The sequence below is a fragment of the Rhinichthys klamathensis genome, unplaced genomic scaffold (assembly GCF_029890125.1).
Source record: "Rhinichthys klamathensis goyatoka isolate OS25496 unplaced genomic scaffold, OSU_Roscu_1.1 h1tg000231l_1, whole genome shotgun sequence".
NCBI classification, from domain to species: Eukaryota; Metazoa; Chordata; class Actinopteri; order Cypriniformes; family Leuciscidae; genus Rhinichthys; species Rhinichthys klamathensis.
The window spans coordinates 753,391-767,335 of record NW_026606755.1 but is presented as its reverse complement, the minus strand read 5'-3'; the positions used below and the strand labels follow the sequence as shown (position 1 = coordinate 767,335).

At 36.7% G+C, this 13,945-nt stretch overlaps 1 protein-coding gene across 2 annotated transcripts in view; it reads left to right on the top strand.

The window, feature by feature from the left end:
- The first annotated feature begins 1,790 nt into the window (after window positions 1-1,790).
- hcfc1b (host cell factor C1b) overlaps window positions 1,791-13,945 on the top strand; it is a 30,172-nt gene continuing 18,017 nt past the window's right edge. For both annotated transcript variants that reach the window (XM_056265252.1, XM_056265251.1), the window contains exons 1-7: window positions 1,791-1,943; window positions 3,749-3,933; window positions 5,211-5,359; window positions 5,485-5,645; window positions 5,726-5,934; window positions 7,359-7,443; window positions 8,456-8,562. In XM_056265252.1, coding sequence (XP_056121227.1) covers window positions 3,759-3,933; window positions 5,211-5,359; window positions 5,485-5,645; window positions 5,726-5,934; window positions 7,359-7,443; window positions 8,456-8,562 — 886 coding nt within the window. In that variant the 5' untranslated portion in view covers window positions 1,791-1,943; window positions 3,749-3,758. The remainder of the gene's footprint in view (window positions 1,944-3,748; window positions 3,934-5,210; window positions 5,360-5,484; window positions 5,646-5,725; window positions 5,935-7,358; window positions 7,444-8,455; window positions 8,563-13,945) is intronic.

Here is a 13,945-nt window from a genome sequence, read left to right as displayed (position 1 = left end):
ACAGCTTTATTTGAAACATAGCATATGTTTCCATCAGAGGCCATATTCAATATTTCTACATTTAGCCCATTGCTTTTTAAAGATCCATTTTCAAAACTGCCAAAAAGCTTTTGATTCGCACTCTTAATTTTTGCTTATGTTATTGTTTATTGTAAACACTGACTTGTAAAATGTTTTTACTTGAAAAATTGTTTCAGATGCATGTTTTGAAATCTGTTGTTTTGATATTTTAGATCATTTATCAAAACTGGGTTTTTGTGAATGGAATATAACTTTTATGCGTGTTGGTAAGAGTTGTATAAGCATATTTACATTAATTATATTATTATTAGATCATTTTTTCATGCAGAGATCATGAATATTTGAGAAATCATTACGTTAGATTTACTGGAAAAATGACTCTTTTTACCGTAGTTTGTTACATTATACAAATATATATATTTTTTACCTTATTTCTGTATGTATATATTCTATAATAGATGTTTCTATGTCCCAAGGGTTGGTTTTTTATTAAAACCAACAAATTTTCACCTTTTTATTTTTATTATATGAAGATCACATTAAAGATCAAAAAACTTGCTAAGTTTTTTCCCTTCATTTTTTTTTGCTCACTTTTCCCAGACCAAAACTTTCAATCTGAAACACAAAATATTTACATGTTTAAACCTAAACATAGTGAAATAAAACATTTCAATATTTATGTGAAAATTATTAATGTATATATTTTTTTAAAGATTAGATATACAGATTATGTATGTATTTAGATAGATTAATTTATATTTTACATTCTTACGCTTTTTTACTTTATTGACTTTGCTCAAGTAAATACATTAAAAACATGTGTGAAGAAAATTGACAATTCAAGGTAAATATCACTTGTGGGTAGAATATGTTTTGCACGTGTGCAATCAAGCAGTAATTTTGTCAAATTGTGCAAAAAGACAACAGGGCATTGCTGTGAAAAAAACCTAAACATGTAAATTCAAATTCAAAATATAATTAAAGTTTTACAACACTATAAAATGTATGGTATTTGGGTGTAAACTAGTAATCTATTCCAGATTGCAGAGCATATAGTTGATGAGTGAAAGGAATGTGATGGTAGAATTTTTTTATTGAACAAAATATATAATGGCATTCATAAGTGCCAAATAAATAAGCAAGGCACACCAATACAATTTGGGAAAACAATGTACAAATTAACAAAGAGGGATCTTTTCATTCATCTTCCAAAAAATGTGTCTCTTATCTTCCCAGCAAATTTGCAGGCCGGTTTACTATTCATATCCTATATGATAGAACATTGTTACAAAGATGATGTTTAAACACAGAGAAATACAGTTTTGTCTTCATACACATTAAATTTATGGATAAAGAATTTACTCAAAATCAACATTACTTTAAGGAAAATATGCTGCTTTTTTGTCATCCAACAACATTCCAAACACAATTTGGTTGGTTTCTAAAAAAAGTAGAGTTTTCAACTAATAAACTCTAAAAAAATACAGGTTCTTAATTGGCATCTGTGGTTCAACGAAGAACCTTTATCATCCATGGAACCTTTCCAATTCACAAAAAAAAAAAGATATATATATAGGCTAGCTTGAAATGTTCTTAACACTAAGTAAAAAATGGTTTCTTTTAATAACTGTTTCTTATGGTTCTTCTATTGCATCGTTGGGAAAACCCCCTTTTAGAACCTTTATTTTTAAGAGTGCAAGTCAGATCTTCCCAAAAATATCTGAGTGCATACAGTAGGGATGCGCGCGCTCTAGAGGCTGAACTATTGAGCGCTTGTCAGTTGTCAAGAAGATGGCGGCTTCCTGGGCGGCATGAAAAGATGTAGAGTTAGCAATATCTACAGTGAAAGAAGCACCCAGGGTTGAATTCGTTCTCCGAGTCCTCTCTCGTGATTTTAAAATTAAGTTAACGAATCGGAAAGAGTAAGTATTTTGTGCTAGGCAATGACAGAATCCGAATATTTTGCAGCTTTCTGTGACGGCTAACGGTACATCCGCCATTTTTCTTGAGGGAAGCTAAGCGAGTAGCCAGAGACGAAACAATAACAGAAGTTATTGAATTGTGCATATCGAATAAAATGCCATTTGCAATTCTAACAGTAAATAAACATGAAACATGTAACATTTTCTCTGTTGTGCCAAATGAGTATGTAGAATTTACAATGTTGTAATGAGCTATTTAGCATTGAAGCTAACTGGCTGCCCTGGATCTCATTGAACATTTCAGATAGTGCTAATGCGGCTAATAGCTAACAACAGCAGCAGCCGATGTACGTTCTTCTTTTTAGTCTTCTCAGCGCTGTTTTGAGACAAGAAATGTGTATTCTAAAAGTAATATGGTGTATTTCTTTATAAATATATAAATGCATTTGGATGATTAAAAAAGCACTAAGCTTTTTTCCAGAGGGGTGGATTGTTTGGTTTGTTTATCAAGATGGCGGCACCCAGACAAGAGAGGCATGAAAAATCCACATATCACATAAACCTACGATATTAACCTCTATCAGCATTTATTTTAATGCGCACTTTAAACGCGTGTTTTTTTTTTACCTTTATAAAATTTAAGTTTCATGCTCGCTGATTTTTTTTAACGCGCCATGGTATTATGGTATGATTTCCGTGATATTACCTTATAATATCGATATTTGGATCGTTTTTTTGGATCGTCGCTCGTTTGTTACTTTATTTTTTAGATTCATTTTTGGGGTACATTTTTTTCGCCGACCATTTTTTAAAATGATTTATTATTATTTTCACCCCTCTAATCAATAGCTTTTTTTATCGCCACCTATCATTTTATATTATTGGTTTCCATCGCTTATTTCTATACATTAGCTTGTACGTGTTTGATTATTATTTTTTACCGTCACCTATTTTATTTTTTACTATTTTTTTCACCGCCCATTTATATTCACAAGCTTGTTTTTTTAATAGACCTATTTTTTATTTGTTTATATCATCCACTAGCTTGTATGTGTTCGATTTTTTTCACCGTGACTTTTTTTTTTTTTTACTATTTATTTATTTTATTTTTCCCACCGCCCATTTCTATTCACTAGCTTGTATGCGTTCGATTTTTTCCACCGCCCATTTCTGTTCACTAGCTTGAATGTGTTAGCTTAGCCCCGTTAGCAGCTAACTAGGCGCTCGTGCTGGTAGCGTTTAGCTAGCCTCTGCAAGATGGCGGCATACCCATCCTCATTGAGCTTTTCTTTTTCTCTTAGAGACCTTTAACCCAAACATGCTTTTTCGTTTACTAAACGGAGAATTAAGAAAAAAATACACAGGAGCCCACCTGCATGTGATGTTGTGTATTTGTAGTTACTTTGCTTTATTTCTCCCGGAATTCGCGTTTCTTCAGCCACCGGCGTCCGTCTATTTATTTTCTTCTCGTGATGAAAAGCGTCTTTTGCCGCTAAAATGGCGGTTCGCGCAGATTTGAGCGGCTAACATGCTAACCGGCCAACATTAATCACACGCTATACTTTTGGTTTCCGAAGCGCACAAACACTAATATTTGTTATAACGGGATTTTTAGTACCTTTGGGGCAGCATTTGGCCAGAAATAACCTTGTGGAATTCAAACAGAATTTGGTGACCTAGTTAGCTTGCGCGGAGGCTACCTTGTACTAGCGGGCTAATCCGGTTAGCACAGAGATTTTGACACACGAATGCTGTTGAAATCCGAACTAAAATCAGCGCTGTGCGTGGGATTTGTGTTTCGTTAGAGAAGTGGACATGGCTTCTTCAGGCACCTCGGTTCTGCAGCCGCGCTGGAAGAGGGTTTTGGGCTGGTCTGGCCCGGTTCCTCGCCCGAGACACGGACACCGAGCTGTGGCCATTAAAGAGCTGATGGTTGTGTTCGGCGGAGGGAATGAAGGGATTGTGGATGAGCTGCACGTCTATAATACAGGTAAGGATAGTATTATTTTATAATAAAGCAGTTATTTGTGCACGTACTTGCGTTTTGTTTCTAGCATTTAGCTCACTTGTGTTATTAGCCAAATTCTGTGCGTTCTGCTATGTCTTGGTGGTCAGATGTGTTGTTTTGGTTTTTACAACCACTAATATGACAGCTAGCATATTGTTGCATTTATGTAGGTTTACACAGCTGCTTTTATATTTGTTTAGCATTAATTTCTGGACTAATTGTTAACATATACAATGTTAGCCAGGTGCATTAGCGCAGATATCGGGTAGACCAAATCTGCATAAGTGATCAGCTACCTGAGCTAACTAGCCGTGAAGAATGTGGATACAATTATAGGACACTTGCTTGTGCAATTCAAAACTCACACCATCAAGTAACGTCAGTGTTTGCACTAACATTAGCGCACTTAATGTGGGTGCATCATCTGCAGAATATGATGTTGCACTCATGTGCACTATGGAGTTGTTTTGTTTTAAGATGTTTGTGTGTCAGCTAGCCAGCTAACGCTACAGCACTAGCCAAGCACTGGATCTGGCACGCCAAGAAAAATGCAAAGAGAAATGGCGGGTTAAAAGAACGCCACCTACGTCATCACAACACACATGCCCCGCCCACAGTATTTCCCGCATTTCCATGTGAATACTTCTAGGATGAATGGAAGAGTTTGTGATTCACAGAATTTCTGATGTGGATAATTTTATTGATTTTTAATAACATTTCGATAAGGTCTGTGGAATGTTATGAAACCGTAAGAAGTAGATTCACTCCAAAAAACATAGTTCTACATTGAAAATATATATAAATACTATATGCTGTTAAGTGATTATTATTAAGATCATGATTTAAAGATGCCCTATATTTGCATGTTGCTCATGGGTCATTTTTATTTTATTTTGGAAGCTGTTTATAATTGTGCAGAACCATTCATTCATTGAGATACTATTATAGTGTCTATACTAGATGCGGTTACAGATTTAATGTTTTGATTTTTTTTTTTATGTTAAATTTTAGTAGTTTTTATTAAGTCTTTTACATAAAGTTAAACTAAATTAAAATGAGAAATGTTGAGCTGAAATATTTTAATTTTTTTACGTTTTCATATTTTAGTTAACTTTTGTTTTATTTCAAGTAACGAAAGCGTTTTAGTTAACTTAATTACCATGTGCAGAACAGACTGAAAGAATGTGATGCATTGCAAGACGCCACTGAAAGAATTTTATTCATCTAAACCACAATGACGCAACTGTGTTTCTCAACAGCCACCAATCAGTGGTTTATTCCTGCTGTCAGGGGTGACATTCCTCCCGGCTGCGCTGCATATGGATTTGTGTGTGACGGCACCAGACTCCTTGTGTTTGGGGGCATGGTTGAGTACGGAAAATACAGCAGCGATCTTTATGAACTACAGGTAAGCCTATCAGCACCACCATCTTTAAATCTCAAAGGTAGAGCATAGGTTTTCATTACCTCTTTCTCAGCATCAGCCCTAACGTTTGTAATAATTCCCTCATTTCTGTCAAATACTTCAAACAGGCCAGTAGATGGGAGTGGAAACGTTTAAAGCCCAAAGCCCCCAAAAATGGCCCACCACCATGCCCTCGCCTGGGACACAGCTTTTCTCTAGTTGGAAACAAATGCTACTTGTTTGGTGGACTGGCAAATGACAGTGAAGATCCCAAAAACAATATTCCCAGGTAAAAGATGCAGCCAAACTAATTCATGAATGTTTGAGCAGCAAATCCACAATTTAATTATTTCAAAATTTTTACACCAGATACCTGAATGACCTCTACACACTCGAACTACGCCCGGGGTCAAACGTAGCAGGCTGGGACATGCCTATTACGTACGGTGTGCTTCCCCCTCCTCGCGAGAGCCACACTGCTGTCGTCTACACAGAGAAAACGTCCAAAAAGTCTCGTCTCATCATCTACGGCGGCATGAGTGGCTGCCGTCTTGGAGACCTCTGGACTTTAGACATAGGTGAGAGAAAGTATTCATAGTTTTCAGTCACGTGACTGAAACGGAGGTCTGGAAGGCAAAACATCCATAGAACTGCAACACAGACCTGTCAATTTTCTATCTGTTTTAATCAACAAGCATTAAGATCACCTCTCAATAGAAGGAAAACTAAGGGTGTATTCACACCAGGAAAGTCCGATAGTTCACTTGCTTTGGTCCGGACCAAATAATTTTTTTTTTTTTTTTTTTTGGTACGGTTCGCTTTCACACTGCTCTTTTTGCAAGTGAACCAAAATTTGTAAACAAAACCACACGTGTGCTAAGGTCGTCCATTCATTGGACAAGGATTCTCAAGTAGGGAAATCAGGAAGTGCAAAAAAGGCTCAGCATGGAGATTTTTCGTACGGCAATTTTTGTTATTTGACTAATTTTGTGTTATTCTGTACAAACGCAATATGAAGAAACTGCGCAGAAGACGGATAAGGTATAAAGTTTTCATTCATAGAGAGGGGCTATGTTCATACATTCAAATAATGAGATTCTTATTGTATATACTGCTAACAAGTGCTGTCAATGTTAACGCTTGCGATTTAAGTTTGTCCAGTTTAACGCAGCATCATCCTTGTATTGACTGCAAAAGCTTTTTTTGCATCTATGCGCGATTAGACTAAAGAGAACGCTCTGATGCACACACTCATTCATTCATCCCATTCCAATGATGCACACACACGACGCGCAGAAAGACGCGCAACAGTATGGTGTGGCCAGACAGCGCGCCGGAATGGAATTCTCTTTCGCACTTGAACAACAATAACACAAAACCATTATGCCAAAATCTCCGACTACGGAAGCCTGTTAACTCAAAGGCGCAGTGCTTTCTTGCAATTGGGTCGGTTCATGTTCACACCGTAAACGAACCGTACCAGAGTTCGTTTGGAACCGTACCGAGACCACCTCTTCAGCTGGGTCTCGGTTCGGTTGTTTGGTCCGCACCCGAGTTCGATTGCTGTATTCACACCTGCCCAAAAGGTCCGCACCAAAGGGGGAAACGAACTAGTGTTCGATTCAATCGAACCAAACAAGGCAGGTGTGAATACACCCTAAAACTCATCCATATACAGCACCTGCCGCAGTATTTCAATCACTTAAAAAAGCAGGACATTCTTATGAAAAACACTTAATGTTCTAAAACAGTGATAAAATATCAAATTAAGTATACACCTTATTAATCATGCATACTATATACAGGAAAGCAGATGACCCCGGAAAATGAACGCATCGTGCTAAATGGTTAAGACGAGTTTTCTATGGAAAAGCACTTAACGAGAAACTGCGTGTTGCGTTTATATACTGGGTTTATCTGCTCCAGGTGATCGTTCCTATAATGGTGTGATATCAAGGGAAAACTATGGATTGGCTTAAAATGCACTCACTCTGTTTTGCAGATACTTTAACCTGGAACAAACCTGCCATAAGTGGAGTGGCACCTTTGCCCCGCAGTCTCCACTCTGCCACCACTATAACCAACAAGTAAGTTATAACTTTCTCAAGCTTGTTTAAACATACAATGTTTATTTAAACATTGACTGTCTTCAAGATTGGAAATGATTGATGAAAAACCAGTACTGCATTTTGGGTGCAGAATTTAAGGTGACATCGAATCATAAATGACTTTCAGAGTAGGCTTGCTGCGATAGTCTGTGTTACACGGTGTTTCGGCCATACACTGATTACATTATCTGCCCACCACGGCACCGCCCCCCCACTGTCGTTTAGCTTTTTTATAGAAATAAAAACCATTTAATTAAGATGGACGATGGATGCTACAATTATAAACTGAAAGCGTCTGCTTGCTCCATACAGCACGAGCTGCAGAGTCGCAGCACAGTGCAGCAGGAGTCAGATTTCACTTATCACGTGACGAGAGTAAGGAGAGATGACTGACAAGACGATGGCAGAGGATTTGGTGCGCAACAGATCCTGAGCGTCAATGACAAATATCTAATCTTGTAAAATGTGGGGTCAGTACCGCCGCTCCCTATACACAGAGTATGCGTGACTGCGAATTCGAAAGTGAAAAGCGAGAGCACATTCAAAAATGATTTCAATACCCCGCATATTGATAGCGACTCCCTGATGTCTGCCAATTATGATAGTGGCTCCCCCCCGTTTACTGTCTTAAAGTAAACCGTGTATGAAAAAGTATTATATTGCGTTTGTAATTCATAATAGAAAGGCAAGTGCTACGAATGCGTTGGCATTCAGCGAACCTGGCAAATGATCGGCTTTATATCGAATATCGGCATCTGCAATGGCCATAAAAAATTTTTTTTTAACATGACCACTAAAACAATTGTTTGTTTAAATTATCTTGCATTTAAATAACAAATTTCCTTTTGGAAGTGAATAAAATTAAGTACCTCCCACAGTTTTTATTTTTACCTCACAGAAGTAAAATGTGTTGTGAATGCCTTTCCATGTTGACTTCAATAGTGGACTAGTTGGTGTGGACTTCACTAACTTTGGTCTCATGTGTTTGTAGGATGTTTGTGTTTGGTGGATGGGTCCCTCTGGTTATGGATGATGTCAAAGTAGCCACACACGAGAAGGAGTGGAAGTGCACTAACACTTTGGCCTGCTTAAATCTAGGTATGTTTAAGGTGCAGCAAGCGATTTCTGAGACCCACTGTTGATATTTGAAATCGACAAACAAACACACCTCTCCCTTAAAGGAGAACTCCGGCGCAAAATTAACCTTTGGTCTAATTACACATTGTTACCTAGTCAACCGTTATCTGAGATTTGTTTTCATGATTATCGAATGTAAATAGTTTTATCTCTAAAAACAGTTTAGCCTATAAAGCTAGTATAACGCTAGTATATTGGGCATAGTGTAATGACAAATAAAAATCGCTTGTTAATACCACTAACAAGGCTGAAAATAGACCCACACTAACACGGTAGCATAATGAGGGTCCCTACCTTCAAACCGAAGCATTGAGAACTTTGTAAGTGTCCAGACAGTTTAATAAGAAGATATTTTAAACATACAGTCAACTTCGCGTATACAGGCAGAAGCCATCTTTGAAATACAGCCTTTACCAGTCGATCTACGAACGCCGATCCAAGTACGCTGGTGAGATGTGAACGAGCTATAAGTTGTGATAAGGTGAGCGCGAACAGCAGGCTTGGATCGGCGTTCGTAGATCGACTGGTAAAGGCTGTATTTCAAAGATGGCTTCTGCCTGTATACGCGAAGTTGACTGTATGTTTAAAATATCTTCTTATTAACCTCTTAACCTTCTCCAGAGCGTCGGCGCACTGAAGCGTTTTTTTTTTTATTTAGTTCAAATATACTATCAGATTTAATGTTATACCTTGACAAACTATACATTATTAAAAAGATATAAGACTCAAGATTCAGTATTTGACCACTATTGTATTCTGAGAAACTTATAGTGACAGTTATGTCTTAATTTGTGTCAGGAGTTATGAAATGAAAAAAATGAGTCGATACCTTTAATATGAATTATGAGCCTCAGCCGGTCCATTCATAAAAAACACTCCGTGCTGTCGTCATGACAGCGATTCACAAAACAACGTCCCTGAGGGCTTTTAGCTCAACAATGTGCAGATGTGGAGAAATATTGATATATTCTCATAGATTCACATCATATTTCTATAGACAGGAATAATATTTATTGAATTTATACCCAAATGCGTCGATGTAATCATAATGATCGCTTCTTACTGAGATGTGCTGTGTTTTCCATTCATACCAATAGCATGGGGGCGCTATTATGTCCAATAAAAGTCCATATATGGATCATGAAGAAGACCCATAGTCATGTGACATTCCAGGACGTCACTGAGTGATACAGAAAGTACAGAGATCGCTGTAACATGCAGATAAAGATGTTTTGAAGACAATAAACATGATTGCAATGATATTTGAGTTACCTGTGTTCTTCAAGCCATGCCAGGTATTTCATAATAATAGATTATATTTATAATGTAATGCTAATCGATATAGATTTCATCATCGTTCAGAACACTAAATAATACATTTTCTGTCTGATTTTTTTTAATCTGAAGCCAAGTTAGATCACAGAAGATTATTTAAAACACTTTACTTGCGTTATATAGTGAGTTTGGAGCGCAAACATAGTTTTAATCTCATAAATGGTCGTGTATTGATGGTGTGCTAAGCTAACATGCTAGCGAGCCCAGGCGCACCTGCCACGAGCAGTTATTGTTTTATGATTTTTTTCTAAATAGGAATGCTTACTGAAATGTTTCAGTGCATTTGATACCAGTTTCAAATATTTAGTGAGAACTTTGATAAAAGAAATTAGGGTTTGAAACCCTATGAATAGCTTGTGAATAGCCAGTCGTTAGTAGCTATAATGCAGACAAAAGAAATGCATATTTAGAGCCATAATAACCAGTCTGGAGAGGTGTAAATGTGTGCAGGGGAGACTGAGACTGAATGGGGCACCACAAAACAATAGAGACAATAGACTGAATAGATGACTCAGAAGATGACTAAACATCAGTTTGCTAATAGAGTCTAATCAAAATAAAGTAATTTGACATGATCTTGAAAAACATTTAACTAAATACAGAGCTTTATACTTATCATTTTCAGATTTTAAATATAAAATGGTCAGACATGTGGCTTTAGCTGCAGTGCATTTCTAGATTGCTCCAGGGCCAACTTCAATTTTATTTTCATGAAGATGTTTCATAAAAATAAATTTCTAATAACTTTACAAAACTTTGAAGCTATTTAAAATTGTTTTTTTCATTATGACAATAATTAATTCTACATTTACAATAAACAACCAGGTGTCAGCTTTCAAATGAGATCATACTTGTGCTTTTAGTGCAAAGGGTTCATGAACTGTATCTGTTTCAGTTTGTGTATGTCATTTCTGGGGATTTTTCAAAAGTGGGCTTGAAGCTTAACAGGTTAAACTGTCTGGACACTGACAAAGTTCTCAATGCTTCGGTTTGAAGGTAGGGACCCTCATTATGCTACCGTGTTAGTGTGGGTCTATTTTCAGCCTTGTTAGTGGTATTAACAAGCGATTTTTATTTGTCATTACACTATGCCCAATATACTAGCGTTATACTAGCTTTATAGGCTAAACTGTTTTTAGAGATAAAACTATTTACATTCGATAATCATGAAAACAAATCTCAGATAACGGTTGACTAGGTAACAATGTGTAATTAGACCAAAGGTTCATTTTGCGCCGGAGTTCTCCTTTAATTGCTCCACCCCCAAAATAACAAACACGCTATGCAACACAGGATCCACTAAAGCCTTGTTTATACTTTTATAAGATACCCACCGCGAGCCTCCGCTGTTTGAGCGTGCTCCTCCCCAAACGAACGAGGTGTTAATGCATGACGCACTCGCCGTTGTACTATTCTTTAAAACACATACAGCGACTCAGAGTAATTGTCCTCTAAACCATCAGGAAGCAGCGGTGAGAAGTAAGGTACACATGTGACCATGTTTGTTTTTATTACACTTCACCAAACCCACACTACAAAGGAAACAAAGAATCGTTTAACAGTCAGTTAACCTTGAGATTATTACTTGTGACGTTAGAACAAAATATGGAGAACATGTATATAAAACTAAATTAAACAACAATTTCATTAATTTCATTTAGTATTGTGATTTTTATTTATTTATTATTATTATTTTTAAAGGTTTATTTCTGCTATTGTAGGCTCGTTTTGCAATTGTAAAGTTGTACATCTTCGGAAGCGGAGTCGTACGAAAAAAAAATGAAAAAAAAATGCCGTGCACACCACCACTCGAAATAGGATGTTACGCACGACTGCCCACACCACGCGGACGCGCCGATTCTACAACAACAGCAGCATATCTTCAAAACCAATGTTTCTCTCGTATCAAGCAGAAACAAAGCAACCTTAGTATCCGTTTTTGGGCCTTAATTCCCGTTCTCTAACATATCTCTAGCGCTGGAAAGATTTTCCAATATTGATGCAGATCCTAGCTCTTGCCTGATCGTAACCCATCTATTTCTAATTATTTTCCTCTGACCTTTTTCTCTTCGGTAATATCTCAGCCATCTCACTTTCTATAGTCTTTCTTTCAACATTCAAATCTCACTTCATCACTTCATGAGTAGGGGTGTCACGATTCTCCAAATCCTCGATTCGATTAAGTTTTCGATTCTAAGGTCACGATTCGATTCAATTCTCGATTTAAAAAAAAAAAATTAAAGCGCAGATTGCTATGCAATTTTTAGACTACACGTTTATGCATTATGCAATATAAATTTGTTCACAATGTACACTACACCATTGCCAAATTTAAAATATAACAAAAACAAGTAACATCATAAATGTAACAATAACTTTATTAAGGCTTCTATTGGGGTTTTAGAATGAAGCTTTGAATGTCTTTCTCCGTATTTATATATGGTACACGCACATAGCAGAGCTTGCAAACTGTGGCTTTTTTGTCGACAACGCGAACGTTGTCAACATACCGCACTGCAAATCCAAAATACCTCCACACCGGCGACTTCAGAGAAGCAGGAGGGTGTTCAAGTTCCGTTGATGGGTCTTCGATATCTGCAGTTGCCATGATGTGTCAGTTAGAGGACTCGCAGCCTTTCAACAGGTGTTTTGTTTTCCGCACCGTGATGAGTCGTTCATCATGAATGAGTCATTCATCATAAACGATCTGTTCATTCCCTCTGTCACGCGACAAATGAACAAAAGACTCGGAAGGTAAAGTAATTATTTGTTCCCTGTAGTGTAAATTATTTTTCACTGCATTCATTATGTACATCTTCTTAATGTTCGGGGAATTTGCATGTTAATAGTATAACATTTAAAGCCCCTGAAATGACTAGAAAAAAAGTTTAGTTAATTTTGATGAACGAGATTGAACAATAGAGTCTGTAAAACGATCCGAACTTTCCATCACGGACGCGACATGGGGCGTGGCAGTATCGACGATACCATTTTTTATTTCGATTTCGATACCATTGAATTAATTTCGATCGATTTCGATTTAATATCGAAATCGTGACACCCTTATTCATGAGTGTATACGTCCCCTATTGCTGATTGGCTACAATAATGTTTTGGTGCTCTATGGATTGGTCTGCATTGGATTGGATTGGTCTACTTTATGCAGCCAGGACTATGTACAAACACAAAAAATTTTCCAGCACACACACCTAGCAAATATTAACAATAAATACTTTTTTTTTTTTTTTTTTTTTAGGTGTTAACGCTTGCTGCACCTTTAAATAAAAACACCTCTATTTTATTGAGGCCCAAACTGAGCAAAATATGCAATTTGGTGCAGTTTCTGATATTCATATGGCCAAAAAATAATGTAAATCTATTCGATTTTTATAATAGTATAGTAGACTACTTGCGTAATGCATACTAAATAGTAGTTGTCGCTCTATAGTTCTCAATAACGTGTCTTAGTAAAATTATAGTTAAATGCTTAGTTATGATCAAAGCTCTGTAGATTTTATTGTGAAGGTCAAAACAATGACATGCAATACAATGATGATTGGGAGATGTACAAATAAACGTTCCTCAAAAGCCTGATGTATCATATTTGATACTTAGATTTGAACATGATTTTTCTATTAAAAATCAAGTAAACCTTTAAAAAAACTGTATAAAAAAGTTTACACTTGTACCACGACCTGAAGGTGGATGCTTTTAGAATTGTATTAAAATGCCTTTTGCTAAAGAATGAAGTGTTAGGGCTGTCAAATTAAAAAAAAATCCACATTCGAATGCAAATATGGTGTATTTGATTTTTAGGTGTGCGTCAGGCAGCTTTATCAGTGGGACATAAGATTTAATGGTGTAAGAGTCGTTGTTGTGTTTATTGTTTTTGTTAGCATATCCAGTTGAACCCACTAGATGCGGAGCTGCTGCATTGTTTATTCAAAACATTGCAGAAATAGAGAAGCTCAATGCAAAGAAGATCTTAAACGTTATTTTTGCACCGTCA